This window comes from Caretta caretta, chromosome 22 (assembly GCF_965140235.1).
Source record: "Caretta caretta isolate rCarCar2 chromosome 22, rCarCar1.hap1, whole genome shotgun sequence".
In the NCBI taxonomy this organism is placed as follows: domain Eukaryota; kingdom Metazoa; phylum Chordata; order Testudines; family Cheloniidae; genus Caretta; species Caretta caretta.
The window spans coordinates 20,801,250-20,817,776 of NC_134227.1; the positions used below are offsets into that span (position 1 = coordinate 20,801,250).

Below are 16,527 nucleotides of genomic sequence, written 5' to 3' on the forward strand. Positions count from 1 at the left end.
CGAACCTGTGGACGTAGCAGGTAAACAAACCGACCCGGCCTGCCAGGGGGCTTTTCGTGGCGGGCCGCGTGCCAGAGGTTGATGATCCCTGCACTACACATTTGTGTACCTAAGCTCCCATTATTCAAACCAGCTTGAATATAACTTCTTCGTGCTGTGCTTGAAAACAAGCTACATTTGCAATTAAGCACCAAATTACCAGCCATTGTTGGCATATTGGTGAATTCATTTTGTAAATTAAGGGTCATATTACTGCTTTCAAAAATAAATAAATAAATGATGTGCCCATTCAGTGCCCTGCTATGATACTGCGTTGATGCAACAAGACAGCGCTAACCACAGCGGGAAAAGCTTCATTGATTTAAAATAAAGCTTGCTTCTTCCATGATGATACTTTACGTGATGGGAAATCCAAGCCGCACTACGTTTTTTAAAAATTGAAGACCCTAACGTGGCTCATACGTCACTCTGCCTCCTATGCTACAACCACAATGCAGTGGTTTCTGCTTTCTAACTGGTAGCGATTGCCTACTTTAGGGCCTCAAAAACATTGCTGTGTGCTTCATGCGAGCAAACAAAGTTGGACTTACACATGAAATTAAAAATGGTAGGGGAGGGGTCAACGCTTTGAAAATGGGGCACAGACCCTTTCTCCTCTTGATTCTTTGTTTGAGCGCAGGTCGAGTTGGGAATGGCTATCCCACCATAGGGCACTATCTAATGGCTGTTCCGTAACCCCCTACGTGCACTGACTTGGTGGGTTTTGGTCCACTTTCTAGTGGACAAATCTTTGCATAATAAAAAAAACATTCTCATTTGGCATTCTTGTTGGCAGCCTCAGGAGAGTCTGACGTCCCCTCTCCTGGAGCATGTTCCTACATTAAGGCTGATGCACATTTGTTGGGGCAGTGCCTATATTGTACCTGTCCTAGAGGCAGGAGAGGTCATTATCCAATTTCCAGCTTCAGCCAATTTGGCACTTTTCACCAGCACAAAATACAAATTTGAGAGGGAATGATTATTTTCCAGAGCAAATGGAAAGGCAATATTGACCTGGGGCTTAAGGGACAAGTATGATAACTTTGTTTCCTCCCACCTTTTGTCTGTCTTCCCTGTTTTGATTGTGAGATCTTTGGGGCAGGGATCGTCTATGTTTGCACAGCGCTGGGTGCAGTGGTGCCCTGATCCTGATTGTGGTGCCCAGGTACTATAATTAAAGCTGCAATTTAGTCATGTAGGTCACAGATTCTGTGCCCTCCAAAGACCTCTGCGACTTCAGCCAGCACCAGCTGGGAGCACCAGGGTCCTCTGCTACCCGTGGAGGGAGGGAGCTGCGGAGTAGCCCCCCCCAGCCCCGGGTGGTGGGAGCCCCCAGCAGCCGCCAGCGGCAGGCAGACCCCCCCCCCCCCACACTGCTCCCTGGTGCCGTGGGCAGCAGGGGGAATCCCAGGAGCTCGTGGGCGGCAGGTGGTGGGGGGATCCCCAGAGCTCCCACCTGCCGCAGGAGACAGGTGGGACCCCCCACAGCTCAGAGCCACCAGCGGAAAGGGACCCTGGAGCTCCCAGCCCGCCCGCAGCTGTCCAGGTGGCTCATGTTTTCATGGATATTTTTAGTAAAAGTCAGAGACAGGGTATGGGCTTCCATGAATTTTTCATTATTGCCCATGACCTGTCTGTGGCTTTTACTAAAAATATCTGTGACAAAATCTTAGCCTTAACTATACTACGAATAAGTGACAACTAATCAGGTTTCTGAGTGTCCCATTTACTTCACAGTGGCTCAGTCTGTGAATTATTTTGTTATTTAATTTGTGTTTTACGGGAGCCCAGGCTCTCGATGAGGCAGCTGAGTCGATGTGCCATATTAGAGGTCCCTGCCTTGAGGAAGTAAATGCAATTTCCTTCTTTTACATTATTTGTATTAACTTAGTGCCCAGGAGCCCCAGTCATGGACTAGAACCTGCAAACTAAACAGACCTCAGTGTAAAATACTCCCTGTAGAGAGGCGCTTGGAGCAGAATAAAAACTGTAACCATCTGCCCCTGGGAGTTAGCGGTGGTACAGACGTGGACAGATGAACCGATGTAGTGTGGAGACTACAAGCCCCAGCATGCACTGCCGTTCGGGAGGCGGGGGCGAATACTGCTTCCCGTGATGCCCTGGGGTGACTACATTTCCCAGCAAGCCCCGGGCCAGACCCAGTCATAGGACGGCGTGGGGAGATGGCGCATGGGCGTCTGGGAATTGTCGTCCCCAGGTGGACACTTTGCGGCCTGTCGCGATGCGTGGTTGGTTGCTGGGCTCCAACGGGCGCCGGCTGCTGGCGGCAGTGGGAGCCGGGGTCCGGGGCGGGGCGACCATGGCTGCGGGCAGCATGGGGCAGCGGATGGTCTGGGTGGATCTGGAGGTGAGGGGGCTGGCTGTGTGCCGGGGGGCTCGGGGCACGCAGGTGGGCTGTTTCCATGGGGTTGTGCCTGGCTGAGGGGGCAGGAGTGGGGGAGGGGTCCCCCATGTCAGACGGGTGCCTGGGGGGGTCCCCCATGTATACGGGTGCCTGGGGGGGTCCCCCATGTATACGGGTGCCGGGGGTCGCACGTGGAGGGGGGTGTGCAAGTGAAAGCCAGGCTGGGTGTCAGGAGGAGAGATCCCTGCCCCCGCAGGACAGCCTAGGGGTGGCCTTACCTGGGGTGTTTAGCACGAGGCTGGACAGAGCGGAGGGAAACACCTCAGAGACCAAGCCCTGGCCTGGCCCGGCTCCCTGCACTTACAGAGCCTTTCCCTTTCTTTGATCCTGCCAGGCTGTAGGTTGGCCTGCACTTGTTTGACTTCGCTGCTTCCGATGGCAGGGATGCATCCTGTTCGGAGTCAGGCCCTGGGCGTTCCAGCTGTCCAGGTCTCTTTTCTAGTTATGGCTGAGCCGTTCTGCTCTAAATTCACTCGCCAAGCATTTGCACAGCCCCCTGAGAAGCTTCGGAAATTTCCCTTTCCTTTTTCAATTTGGCCAACACTGATTATTTCCCTTCTACTGGTGATTGAAATCAGTGCAAAGCGTTCGTGAAAAAAAACAAACATTACAGCAGTGTTAGCCCAACTCTGGGATTAAAGCGTTGTTAAGACATACATTCCCTGCAAAGTATAAAACATAGCTCTTCTCTCGTCTTACGATTGTTGCTTCTGCCTTTGCAGATGACGGGACTGGACATAGAGAAGGACCAGATCATTGAGATGGCTTGTCTCATAACTGATTCTGATTTAAACATTTTGGCTGAGGTAGGTTTGAGTTTGGAGTCAATGTGTACTGGCGTACCTCTGATTACTAGTGCCTGGTACTGTTACTTTGTTATACTTGAAGGTTTGTCTGTCTATTAGGTTAGAGTGGAATATTTTTATCTTCAATGTTTTTTGAACCATCTGGCTAACAAGCAGCCAGCGTGGTATGTGCCCTTTCATAAATGCAATTTCCAGATGTGTGCCACCTGTGGACTAGAATACAAGTCAAACAACAATTTTTAGTACATGTTTTTGAGGGCTGTTTGGATTGTGGCTGTGTGTAAAATGTTAGTGGAAGATAACCTGCATTCTTGAACAACCTTGTTGACAGTGTCGCATGTCTCTTTTTAGTACTGAAAGGTTTGCCAGCTGCTGACTCCAAAATGCCTGTTTTTAAGATGTGATTATAACCTGGAAGATGTCCCTGTAAAATCGGCAGTATCTTACTGAATAGACCTGTGCTTCCTCTTTACACATTATGAGTCATATGTTCTTGCTTTAGTGACAAGAATAAGGTTTCACTACTACTTAGCGCTGCAAAATACATACAGTGCTGGGAGAGGCAACTGGATTCAGTTCTGACTCATGGCTCATCACTTGTTAAATAAGTTCCAGTTACAGAATCCAATCAAATGGTGCATGAGCCTGAAAGAACCTGACTTGATATTCACATCCCAGATTGAATTATCAACTGTGGAAGAAAGAACGCCACTATGCCTTTTTATTTGTAGACGAAGAAAACTTGATGTTAGAAGCCATTGAGAGACCAACTGGAACCACAAGCTACTATTCATACAGAATCACTTGATAGTTTATAGCAGGTGGGGGAGGCATTTCCCACCACATGGGTTTTAAGACTGTTGTGCAGAGCAAGATGGGCAGCTTTCTCCTAATTTCCCTTTTAAAGCTAGAACTGTCAACAGGAGGTAGACAGATTCTTTTTGTCTGATGATAAGCTTTAGAATGATCTTTTTTGTTAGGATTAGATTATATTAATATTTTTTTTCTCATTAACAGGGTCCCAACCTGATTATAAACCAGCCAGATGAGTTGCTGGATGGCATGTCAGAATGGTGTAAAGAGCATCATGGGAAGGTAAAGGTTCTAGAGCAATAGTACGAGCATCTCTGCTTCCTTGTAACTAGTAGCAATTTTATAATTCTTAATCTCAAAATTGTGTTAGGTGCTATATGAACACTTTAGAGAAAGTTCCTGTTCTGAAGATCTTACATTCTAAATGTAGATGACAAAAGGTGGGAGAAAGGAAATATCCCCATTTTACAGATGGGGAACTGAGGCAGAGAGGTTGTGATTTGTACAGAATCTCACAAGAACTCCATGGCAGAACTGAAAATTGAATCCAGATCTTCTGAGATCTAATCCAGTGTCTTAACCACAAGACTAACCTGAAACAGACTGTCCAAAGGGCCTTAACAATCTTGACTTGCAGCATCTTTGAATAGGCCTTGAAAATTTTTCTAGACACCTTCTAGTGAGAGCAATAAACCTACCAACAATGGCCGATGTGAAAGATAGTGAGTGGGCCACCAGGGGCTGCTGCTTGGGAAAGCTCTGAGCAGCAGTGTGAAACTGACATGACTCTTGCTAGTTCCACTGATGCCTACAGGGTTCTGAATTTAAGCGGCTATACTGACAGCATCTTGTCTGGTTCACAATGCTACTGATTGAAAAAAATATGAAAAATGCTAACAGACTTGGGAAGACAATGTTGCATCAATTTACAGTTAGTTTAAATTTGGCTGATTATTTTCCCAATACCATGGGCTGGAAACCTCGTTAATTTTTCATTGAAACCTTACATTTTGCAGAAATAGATGATTTTGGCTCCTTCAGTCACCATTGAAGTTTCCTGCTTGCCAGTGGCAAGAAAGTGAATAGATTTTCCAAGCCTTCACCTTACGTTTAAATTTAGGGTAGTTTTTGATTAAGTGCCAAAGTTATAAAATGCCCATTAATCCCTCTCAGGCATCTTACTCTCTCTAGGAAAGATCAGCAGGTCTTTGGAAAACAAAGTAATTCATGTGGTGGATCCTTTTGTCCTCCTTCAGTTGAGCATCCAAACCTAGTTTTACTTCTCAAGTGAATTGGAGATGGAAGCAGCTCAGACATAAGTCATCTTTGTTCATGCAGAGCTACTTACTTTTAACTAAAAAGAAAAGGAGTACTTGTGGCACCTTAGAGACTAACCAATTTATTTGAGCATGAGCTTTCGTGAGCTACAGCTCACTTCATCAGATGTTTACCGTGGAAACTGCAGCAGACTTTATATACACAGAGAGAATATGAAACAATACCTCCTCCCACCCCACTGTCCTGCTGGTAATAGCTTATCTAAAGTGATCAACAGGTGGGCCATTTCCAGCACAAATCCAGGTTTTCTCACCCTCCACCCCCCCACACAAATTCACTCTCCTGCTGGTGCTCGCCCATCCAAAGTGACAACTCTTTACATAATCAAGTCGGGCTATTTCCTGCATAGATCAAGGTTTTCTCACATCCCCACCCCCACCCCCATACACACACAAACTCACTCTCCTGCTGGTAATAGCTCATCTAGGAGGAGGTATTGTTTCATATTCTCTGTGTGTATATAAAGTCTGCTGCAGTTTCCACGGTAAACATCTGATGAAGTGAGCTGTAGCTCACGAAAGCTCATGCTCAAATAAATTGGTTAGTCTCTAAGGTGCCACAAGTACTCCTTTTCTTTTTGCGAATACAGACTAACACGGCTGTTCCTCTGAAACCTGTCATTACTTTTAACTGATATATATAAGATTAGAACACAGAGGAAAACACAGCTACACAATGAAATTTTTAAATACAATCTGATAGACCCAAGTGCATTTTTGTGGCACAGCTATGGAAATATACAGCACAGCCAGCTGGAAATACAGCTTTAGGAACTTCTTACAGCAGATTGACAACATAAGTGATATTTAACTTTAAAAAATGAGACTTTTTTGAGTTATAGGTGTCCTAAGCCAGTAACGTCCATATGTATTTGCACTCTAATTTAGAAACGTCAATTCATATTTTTCCAGTTTAGATTAAAAACCACCACAAAAAACACAGATATTTGCAGAACATTCTAGCATTGATTCCAAATCCCTGAAAGTAGGGTTTATTGCTAAAATGCTTTACAGACCATTAATTTAACTGACACCATCCAATAAATAATCCATTTAATAAATCAACATATACCTCTTTTTGAAGAGATACAGTTATTGATGCATATAAATAAAGATTTGTACAAAATCTGAGTAATTCAGGACTGAGACATCATAAAATAGCAGGTGGAAAAAAGTCACAGGGATGTGTGTTTGCTCAGAGCCATGTTGTGATGTGCTTTACTCATGCAATCTATTCCTTACTCCTTGGGTAGTCTCATTGAAGTCAGTGAAGTAGGGATGTTATTCAACATGAGTAAGATCAGAATCTGTCCCTTAGCTAGGATTGAAGTGGATAAACACTGATGCACTTGGTAAAATGTTAAGTCCTCCCAAAAGGTTAAATTTAAGAGTTAAGTTGTCTTTTTTTAATACTTCTGGGCATTAAACGTGCCATTAGTTGGTTATTGTTTCAGTTATTGATTTCTAGGTAACATTTGACTGCTACTTAAATATGCCAGAAGTATTTTTAAATAATGGTAAATATTTGATTGGTGATGGATGCCTCTTTCTTGCAGTCTGGCCTTACTAAGGCAGTGAAAGAAAGTACAATTTCATTGCAGCAAGCAGAGTATGAATTTCTGTCATTTGTACGACAGCAAACACCCCCTGGCCTCTGTCCTCTTGCAGGTAAAATGTGTACTTTAATACTAATAAAATCAATCCTCCTTTCGTTCTCGGTGGGGCTTTGAAAAGCCTGTTAATGCACAATGCCAGGGTGATTTAGTCTCCTACTTGGAGATCTGCATTCAATCAAATTTCATTAAGCAAGGGAAGTTCAGCATTAGGTATCATCCATTCTATAAATTGCTTAAAGCAGATATTACATATGAGTTTCTGAAAATTCCTATAGATCTGCAGGAAACAAATTCCTGTTAGTAGTAATATTTCATTATACATTTATGTCATTACTAGTGTGACTTTGTGTTGATACTGTTTATGTTTTGCATTCACAAACTGCTATCACAGATATGCACCTTGTTTTTCCCTAATGGCTGATATGAATACAGTCAACCTCTAAGTGCTGCTATTCTGAAAGTCCTGTTACTTGATGGTGACTCAGAACCCTGACTCACAGAGGTCAAAAGGATGACCTGAGGAAACTATATTAAACAAACAGTAAAGCTTATATACCCTTAGTGGAAAAGCTGGTTGTGTGTGTAATATTTTTACTTTTATTGAAATAATTATTTTTGTGACCCAGAAATTGTAGAGGAAGTAATTGAAGAATTCAGTGCAGAGAGATTAAATATTTAAACCACACAGAAGTGATCCCAGAGTGAAAATCAGACAGAAACCTTTAAAATCATATTTATTGGAACATGAGACTTACAAGCTGACTGAAAACATTTAGAAGTCGTATGTGATTTCCTCAGGATGCATAGCCTACCTCTAGTTCGGATGTAATTCACGGTAGCTTCGTAAAGTCTTTGAAAGAAATATCTGTTTTGTCTTTTTCTAGGAAACTCTGTACATGCAGATAAGAAGTTTCTTGACAAATATATGCCTCAGTTCATGAGGCATGTTCATTACAGGATAATTGATGTGAGCACTGTCAAAGAACTTTGCAGGTAAATACCATACAAAGTTTGTATAAAAAGATCTAAGGCATTCTAGTTATATTTTACTAATTTTCTTCTAAAACAAGAGAGGAGGACAGCGGGGAAAGAGCAGTATGCAGCTGTTTAGTTCTTTCAGATATTCCACTAGGATCAAACAGAAAAAGGACGAGGACCTACTTACTGAACTGCATGCAGAGTGGGGAGGTGTTTAGCTCTCACATGGATTACAGTAACTCCTCACTTAATGTCCTCCCGCTTAACGTTGTTTCAAAGTTACGTTGCTGCTCAATTAGGGAACATGCTCTCTTAAAGTTTTGCAATAGTCCCTTATAATGTCGTTTGACTGCCTGCTCTGTCCGCTGCTTGTAAGATTTTGTGGAAGAGCAGGGAGCATTACACAAGTTCCTCTTCTCCGCTTCCTCCCCCTCCCTCCCAGGGAAGTTCTAAGCACCGTCAAACAGCTGTTTGGCGGTGGGGGAGGTGCTGGGAGGGAGGGGAAGGAGCAGGGAAGCACCGCATCTCCACTCTTTCCCCTTCCTCCCAGAAAGTCGTAAGCGCCACCAAACAGCTGTTTGGCTGCGCTTAGGACTTTCGGGGTGGGAGGGGGAGGCAGGAAGGGGTGGGGATGTAGTGTGCTCCAGAGAGGAGGTGGAGTGGGGGTGGGAAGAGGTAGGTCTGGAGTGGAGTGGGGACAAGAAGAGGTGGGCCTGGAGCATCCCCCGGCAAAGTCGGCACCAATTCTTCTCCAGGTAAGCTGCCACTGCTGCTGCAAAGGTGCTTCCTAGCATCCTTGCCTGCAGCGGGTTGTGCCTGTGTGGGGTAAGCCAGGGGCACTTCCCAACCACAGTACAGTACTGTACAGTATATAATACCTTTTGTCTGCCCCCAAAAAATTTCCTTGGAACCTAACCCCCCGCTTTTACATTAAATCTTATGGGAAAATTAGATTAGTTTAACATCGTTTCACTTAAAGTTGCATTTTTCAGGAACTTAATTACAACGTTAAGTGAGGAGTTACTGTATATTATTTTGGTGCTTATAACAGTGACTTTTCTGAATGCCAGTGAAATTCAAATTTTTGCACTGAAGAGACATTTCCCATTGTAGCAAACCCAAAGAGGCCTCTGACTATATATTTAAGATATCTGGATTTAAAACTCAATTTCTTCCATATACAGGCGCTGGTATTCAGAAGAATTTGAATTTGCACCAAAGAAGGTGGCTTCTCACAGGTGAGACTTCCACTATTGCTTTTAATGCAGTACATTTTTTATATCTTTAAACTATAGTACTCTCTTCTACTCGAATACAGAGCATACCCATTTCTTTGAAAACCTGACATGTTAGTTCTACGGCCAATGGCACAGGAAGTCTGTGTAGTTCTGTTCCTTGCCATATCCTTCTCTTTAAAGTCTGATTATGGCAGGTGCCATGCAGTAGAAAGTATTAACACTTTCTCTTAGATTGTAAGCTTTTCAATCAGCACCATGAATCTAATCCAAAGCCCTGTGGCGTCTGTATGAGTTTTGCCATCAACCTCAATATGGGCAGGATTGGCCCCCATGTTTTTCCGAATACTGTGCCTAGCACAGCGAGGCCTCAGTTCTGCCTTAGGCCTCTGGGTACTATTTTAATATAAACATTTACTGAGTTTATTTCACGGATAAAGATCTGGAAACCAGAACTTGTCTGGCAGATTGCTGCTGATGGCAATTTTAACTCATTCCTATTGGGAAACAAAGCAACTGTGACTTAGCATAAATAGGAAGCCAACAGGAACAGTACTGAGATGCCTTCCCTCTGGGCGCAAAACTACATTGGCAGATGATCCCTTTTACATCAAAAAATTAAAATGAGCACAAGTTATTTTTACGGCTTAATTTTACTGCCTCTTGAAACCTCTCTTGTTTTAGGATAAGGCACAGTTCTTTCATGCAGGGATGGAGAAGAGTTGTTGTTACTTGCATGGGAATCTTTGGAAAAAGGAGTAACTGAATCTTCAAGTACCTCTTCTCCTAGCTCTCTGATGCATGGGCTCTGTAAGATGGGCACATGAAGGCCCAGGGTTTAAAGGGACCAGCCTGCATCATAGCCAGGCCTTTGCCATCTGAAGCCTGGCGTATTGCAGAAGGTGATTCCCAGCCATTCCATCCTATGGCTAAAGATTAGTGTTTAAAACTGTTGTGCATTAAAATACAAAGATGGCTAGGGAGGTTATAGGTACATTTTGGTTACTGCTGGTGCTTGCTGGATGCTGGCATGTTTTTGGCACAGTTTCAGGAAGCATTTGTTGGAATGAAATATCATCATCAAGTAAAGATTGGCTGGTGATGCCCTGATTTCAGGAAGTACTATCTTCTGGAATCTGGTATTTAGCTATGGCTTTATGTAGATTTCAGACTGACAGGAATCTAGGTCCTGATTTGATTTGTTTGTTTGTTGGTTTTTACTAAATACTGTCCTTGACAACTGTCCTTTTCTAATAATTATTTGTATTACGGTACGTTAGAGGCCCTACCTGAAGTCAGGGTCCATTTGTGCTAGGCACTGTACAAATACATAATGAAAGCATCTCTGTCCCAAAGAGCTTACATAGAACGGACAAAGGGTGGGAGGAGAAACAGAGAGGTAAAGCAATTTGCTCAGGGTCTCACAGCAGATAATTGGCCAAACCAGGAATAAAACATGGGTCTCTTGAGTCCTTGTCCATTATAAGGCATCTCAGACTAATACCAATACTTGTTTTAATAGTTGAAGTCATGCAGTGATTTAAAAAACAAAAGTGGGTAAACTAACCTTTTTGGTTTTCAGGCCAGGTAGTGTTAAATTCCATATTCATCAAATGAGAACATGTTCAACTCAGTTTACCTGCCTTTACCCTCAACTACACTAGACTCATAGGACTGGAAGGGACCTCTAGAGGTCATCTAGTCCAGTCCTCTGATGTCATGGAATGTATTGGCTTGTTAGAGCTTATGCCTTGCATAATACAGGTGAGTCGCATCATACACGCATTTAACTTACACGAATTCAACTATACACGCTTGGCAAAAAAAAAAAAAAGAAAAGAAAAAACAAGATACCTGTAAATACTGTAGGCGATTCTGCCTACCATTCTACTCAATGAGCATATGCCCCGGAGAGAGCGTGAGATGGGAGATGTGAATCTGCTGTTCCATCAGTCAGTCTCAGTTCCCACATGCCTCTTATAGTGTGAGCATCTTGCCGCACTGAGTGTGATTCTAGTGTTTAAAGATACTGTACGTATTTTTCGTACAACATGGCCCCTAAACACAAGCCAACTACTTCATCTGGTGCTCAACCGAAGAAACAGTGATCTGTTCCAACGCTACAGGAAAAACTGGCTGTATTGGATTTATTGAGAGATGGTATGTCGGTCTCCAACGCGGCGCGTAAATATGGCTGCAACGAATCTAGCATTCGTGCCATCAAGATTTGAGAGAGAGAAATTCGTCAAGCCGTGGCATCAAGTGCTCCAATAACTGCTAAGGTGACGAGCCAGGTGCATAAGACTTTAGTGAAGATTGAAAGACATGAACAGTAAACGTGTGCCTATCGATGGCAACACATTGCGAGAAAAGGCTCTTAGCCTCTACGTGCTGTTCAAACCTCCTACCGAAGAGGGACAGCCTTCTGATGAGAACGAATTCAGAGCCAGCCACGGTTGGCTTAACAGTTTTAGGAACTGCTTCAACCTCAAAAACGTGTAGACTACTGGTGAAGCTGCATCTGCCAATGAAGACTGTGTGGCTGTGTTGTTTTGTGGCAATGCGGCTGGGCATTTAATAAAGCCGGGCTTGCTCTACAGGGCTGCAAATCCCCGTGTCCTAAACGGGGAGAACAAAAATCTCCTGCCCGTATTCTGGCAATCAAATAAAAAGGCTTGGGTGACGGCAGCATTATTTCTGGATTGGTTCCACAAGTGTTTCATTCCGGAGGTCAAGCAATACCTCGAGGAGAAAGGACTTGACTTTAAAGTGTTGCTGATCATAGACAATGCTCCTGGCCACCCTGCAGCCCTCTAGTTTGCACATAATGACGTTGAAGTAGTCCCCCCCCATGTCCATCCTCCAACCTCTGGACCAAGGCGTAATTTGCAGTTTCAAGGGCACGTACCTGAGGCTTATATTCTCTCGGATACATAGTGCTATAGATGCTGATCCCAATCTTAATGTGATGGAGTGCATACAGTACTTTATGGGTGATTTAAGGGATTTTCAAGGGTAATTTTGACTAAATGCGATTTTTGCCTTACGCGCTGACTTTAGAACCTAACCCCCACGTAAGATGCGACTCCACTGTAGCACAAACCAATAAGTAAAGTGTTACTTCCTTGCATGCCTGCTCTGCTGAACTTTTATTGTTTCCTGTATTACTCAGTCTAGCGAAGGTGGTTTTATAACTGACAGTTTTGTGCACCATATATTTCTCAAGTGTTCTACTTTTGTTTTTTTTTTTTTACAGTTTGGAATTTGTGAGATGCATCAGAATCCAAATTTAGCCTGAGTGTTTGTGCATTTTGAAACCTTACTTAATTCTCTTGCAGAGCACTAGATGACATCAGGGAAAGCATCAAAGAACTTCAGTTCTACAGAAATAGCATCTTCAAGAAGAAAACAGATGAAAAGAAAAGAAAATTAATAGAAAATGGAGAAAGTGATAAAACTGTGAGCTGATCTTCCATTTCACAATGCCATCCTATAGTATCCACTGGATGTATCTCCTGTTATTCTTCTGTTCACCAGTGTTTAAGGAAGAGGCTTTTTTCAGTTACGTTGTTTCTTAACTGTTGTTAAAGCACACAGAAGTCTGAATTACTACTACTTTCCTATGTTTGAGCTGTGAATCTACCATTTAAATCTCAGCAGCTCCTTCGTTTGTATGTATCAGGTCACTTTTGCTCTTTAATACGTCTTAGTTTAGTTCTAGATGCACTTTTTTTGTTACAAAAATAAAACCAATCCTGTTAAAGATTTTTTTTACACCTTCTCTTTTTTACAGCAGTCTTAATTATAAGACTTTGTATATAACGTTCATCTAAAAGGTGAACCAGCCTCCCCCGGATTTTCAAAATAAAATGTTATGGGAAATATATTGCATCCTTCAGCGGTCACATTTGTGTGTGCTTAACAAGAATTCCTCTGTAAAATACACAGTGCCATTTGAAGACAGATTGAACGTGTGGATCACTTAATGTAGCCTGAGGAGCAGTGGCCTTCTGTGTGTGTGGCATCAAAGATATGACCAACTTATCTCTGGACAGCTAATTTAAGTAACAAGCTAGTTTTAGTTCCATCGTGGACATTTATCCACTTTAAAAAACTCTCATGCAGACAGCAGTCTGTGCTCAAAGGATACTAGGGAGGAGCTGCACAAAAAGCTGACTTGTGATCAAGCAGATGAAATTTCAATATAAAAAATGAAAGGCTGCAGGCCAGGAATGAAGTCCATTGGCGCGTGCACGCGCACACACTCTCTCTCTCTCTCGCCAGTTGATGTTTATAGTTACCAGTCCAGTGTCTGGATCAATCTAGTGGCCAGTCAGATTGGTCGCAGAGGGGAGCAGGGCTCTGTTGGTCGCAATCTGATGCTCCTGGAGTGTGGCAAGACGAACCCAAAGTCCCAAGGCCAAGCACCCTGTTCTTATAGTCTTTTTTCTTTGTTGAAGTCTGGATTTTGCTGTGTAAGTTTATGACCGGTTACTTCTTAATTGGTGTGTCTTTTGATGTAAATATTCCAATACACCTCCAAGAGGGTTATCCTGTCCCGGTTCCGATTTAATCAATTGTCCTTAGGAGTGCTAGCCTTCACCTCAGGGTCGTCAATTTGCCCTTCATCAATCATGGGTGCGCATTGATGATTCTCTGGCAAGATAAGTCTCCTTAGGCATCTTCACCCCTCCTTTCTTGACCATCTGGTTAACAGTGGCCTTCAAACCTTATCTTTTCCTGATGCGTGCATTCCTCATTCACACAGTCTTTCACAGAAACCTTCAAAGGTAGCAGAATACATTGTAAATTAAGCCTTGCTAAATCTTATAACTAAAATGATTCACATGGCTTCAAGCCCTCAACATTTCTCTAATCCATTTATCATAGACACAATACAAAATCCTGTCTTTTACTAACTAAACTTTATAACAGGTCCTAATTGTGATGCATATGGGAAACAGGATCCCAGTCTCAAACAGTCATTCCTTTCTCTTATTCAAAAAGGGTGGCTAGCAGAATGAAATCAAGGCTTACATCAATTCTTATAGTACAATTATAAAATCCTGTCCCTACAATACTCACTTGAAAAGGATTTATGGTAAAAACATGTCCAGTTTTCACAGGACGTTCCTGTGGCTAGGAAACAGCTAAATGAGTCCATGGACTTCATTGGCCTTTGGATCAGGCTCTAGAAGAGGATGCTGCTGCCATTTAACTTGTTGATGTGACCACAAGTCCTTGCTAACCTATCAATAAGCTGGGGTGTAAGGAAGAGGACCCTTTTCAGTAAACAAATTTTTTCTAGTCAGCAACAGATTTGAAGATACATTTTAAACTAACTTTTTTGCCTTTGTCTAGTAACAGGTTTTACATCGCCTGACTTGTCTCAAATATTTATCATATTAATGTGATTCCTAACAACATGATCTGGTGTGTGAATGCTGGCTGTGGCATAGTCAAGAGTCATATCCCAGGAAGCGGGGACACCAATGTTTAGATACTGAAAAACATCCTTCACTGCCAGGTATTGAACATAGCCATACTCCCCATCTTGTTCTGGATCTGTGTGCATCTCACTGACACTTTCTGCTTTGATGTTTAGTTTTAGGCTTCTAAAGAAGAGATTAGGGCTTTGTGAACTTTAAGCACTCTTCTAATGAAAGTATCAATGCGGAAGGGTCTGAAGTACTGGCCCAGAGCTATGGACAGTCCCCTAACTGTTTGTCAATTTCATGAGCAACGTTTTAACGGTTTACTCATGGGCTCTGAGTATGGGATGTCCATGTTTTTTTCCATTGAACTTGACTGTTTCAATCCATATCAACACCAAGCAAAGTCCAAAGCCTTCCAGTTCCACCGAGACCAAAATATTTAAGTGCGAATGGAGAAAAAGAAACAAAGACTATCAAAAAAGAAAATAGATAACTGCAGCTTTCACTCCATGGATGAATGTACCAAATTAGAGTCTCTGTACTCTCCTAACTATGTTCTTTCTAGCTTTGGTGGTTTTGTTTTATGGGTTGGTGCAAACTCTTCCTTCTGTTTCAATTTGCAAATTCTTACATTGCCTCCAAATTTTGCTTTGAGTTCCATATCTGTTGTTATTTTTATTTAGGGTAGCTCCCAATCAAGATCAAGCCCTGCTATACTAGACTTATACTCAATAAATGAAACTCATTTGAAACCACAAGGTCACAAACTCAAGTTGACACATGCCTTGTTCATTCTCAGTTTCTCACCGTGGGCCACTTTTAACAAAATTTTGAGCGAGCCTTGTCTGATTTCAAGTTTCGCTTGGGAATTCCCAAGTGCCTGTGTTTGTTATGCTATTGAGTTGTCTACTGAACAAGTCACATACCTTTACTGATACGTAAATGTACATTAAGTATGGTAAAATTGGTCACCTCAAATAAGCAGTTAAAATTATTAATAGAAAGTAAAATAAATACTCCCTAGCCAGGTGTTTTTCTATTGAAAGGAAATGTAAACAGAGTAAAACAAAAGCTACCGCTTACCAGAAAGCAGAAGCCTAACAAATTAAATGCTATTAGACAAGGAAAAGAGCCACCGCTATGTCTCTGATTCTAAGAAAACAGAGCAAAACCTACTGTTTTCTGTCTTTGTGAAATACTCGATCCACTGACACTGTTGAATCTCCCATAAGGTAAATTCATTTTTCTCTTCAAACAAGTATTAATTTGAGCCATAGTTGTGAAGTCAGATATGTTGCGGAAAACAGGCTTCCACCTGTTTTGCCCGATAAAGCCACTGGGGAAAGGGGATCTCGTTCTAATCTTGCGTTTTTCATTTGCTAATATCATGCTGACTGACAAAATGAGTGACAAATGTCAGCAGGTCATTTCTATGGTTGAAAATAGGCCTTAATAAGAAAATTGTAGTAGCAGTACAATCCCTAGCTCCTTTCCATGTCTACATGAAAGTCTTGCAAATGAGAAAACCCCATGAAGTTGTAGATCTTAAATTAGCCACCAGAGGGAGACCCATACAACTTGTGAATGTAACCAAAGTACATGAGTAAAAACAGTTGATTCAAGCATTTATGTAAAGGTTACAGCAGTTAAGCATGTACGTTCACTTAGATCATACTATAACTCAGCATTTGTGCTATTCATGAGATGGAACCGTCAGAGCAGGGGAGTGGAAGTCAGGACACCCAGATCCTATTTGCAGTTACTGATTTGTTGAGAAGTCGCTTTCAGCCAACGCTTTTGAATTTGAGTGGCTAAAATGCGGCCGCCTTCCTGCAGAAAATGT

General features: G+C 42.5%; 1 protein-coding gene across 1 annotated transcript; it reads left to right on the forward strand.

Annotated features, from left to right (window-relative positions):
* Positions 1-2,256: 2,256 nt before the first annotated feature.
* On the forward strand, positions 2,257-13,012 carry REXO2 (RNA exonuclease 2). Its single transcript, XM_048827573.1, has 7 exons — positions 2,257-2,407; positions 3,187-3,270; positions 4,288-4,365; positions 6,977-7,088; positions 7,921-8,029; positions 9,199-9,252; positions 12,588-13,012. Exons 1-7 carry the CDS (start codon positions 2,282-2,284, stop codon positions 12,715-12,717), a joined length of 693 nt encoding a protein of 230 aa, XP_048683530.1. The 5' UTR covers positions 2,257-2,281; the 3' UTR covers positions 12,718-13,012.
* The last annotated feature ends 3,515 nt before the right edge of the window (positions 13,013-16,527 follow it).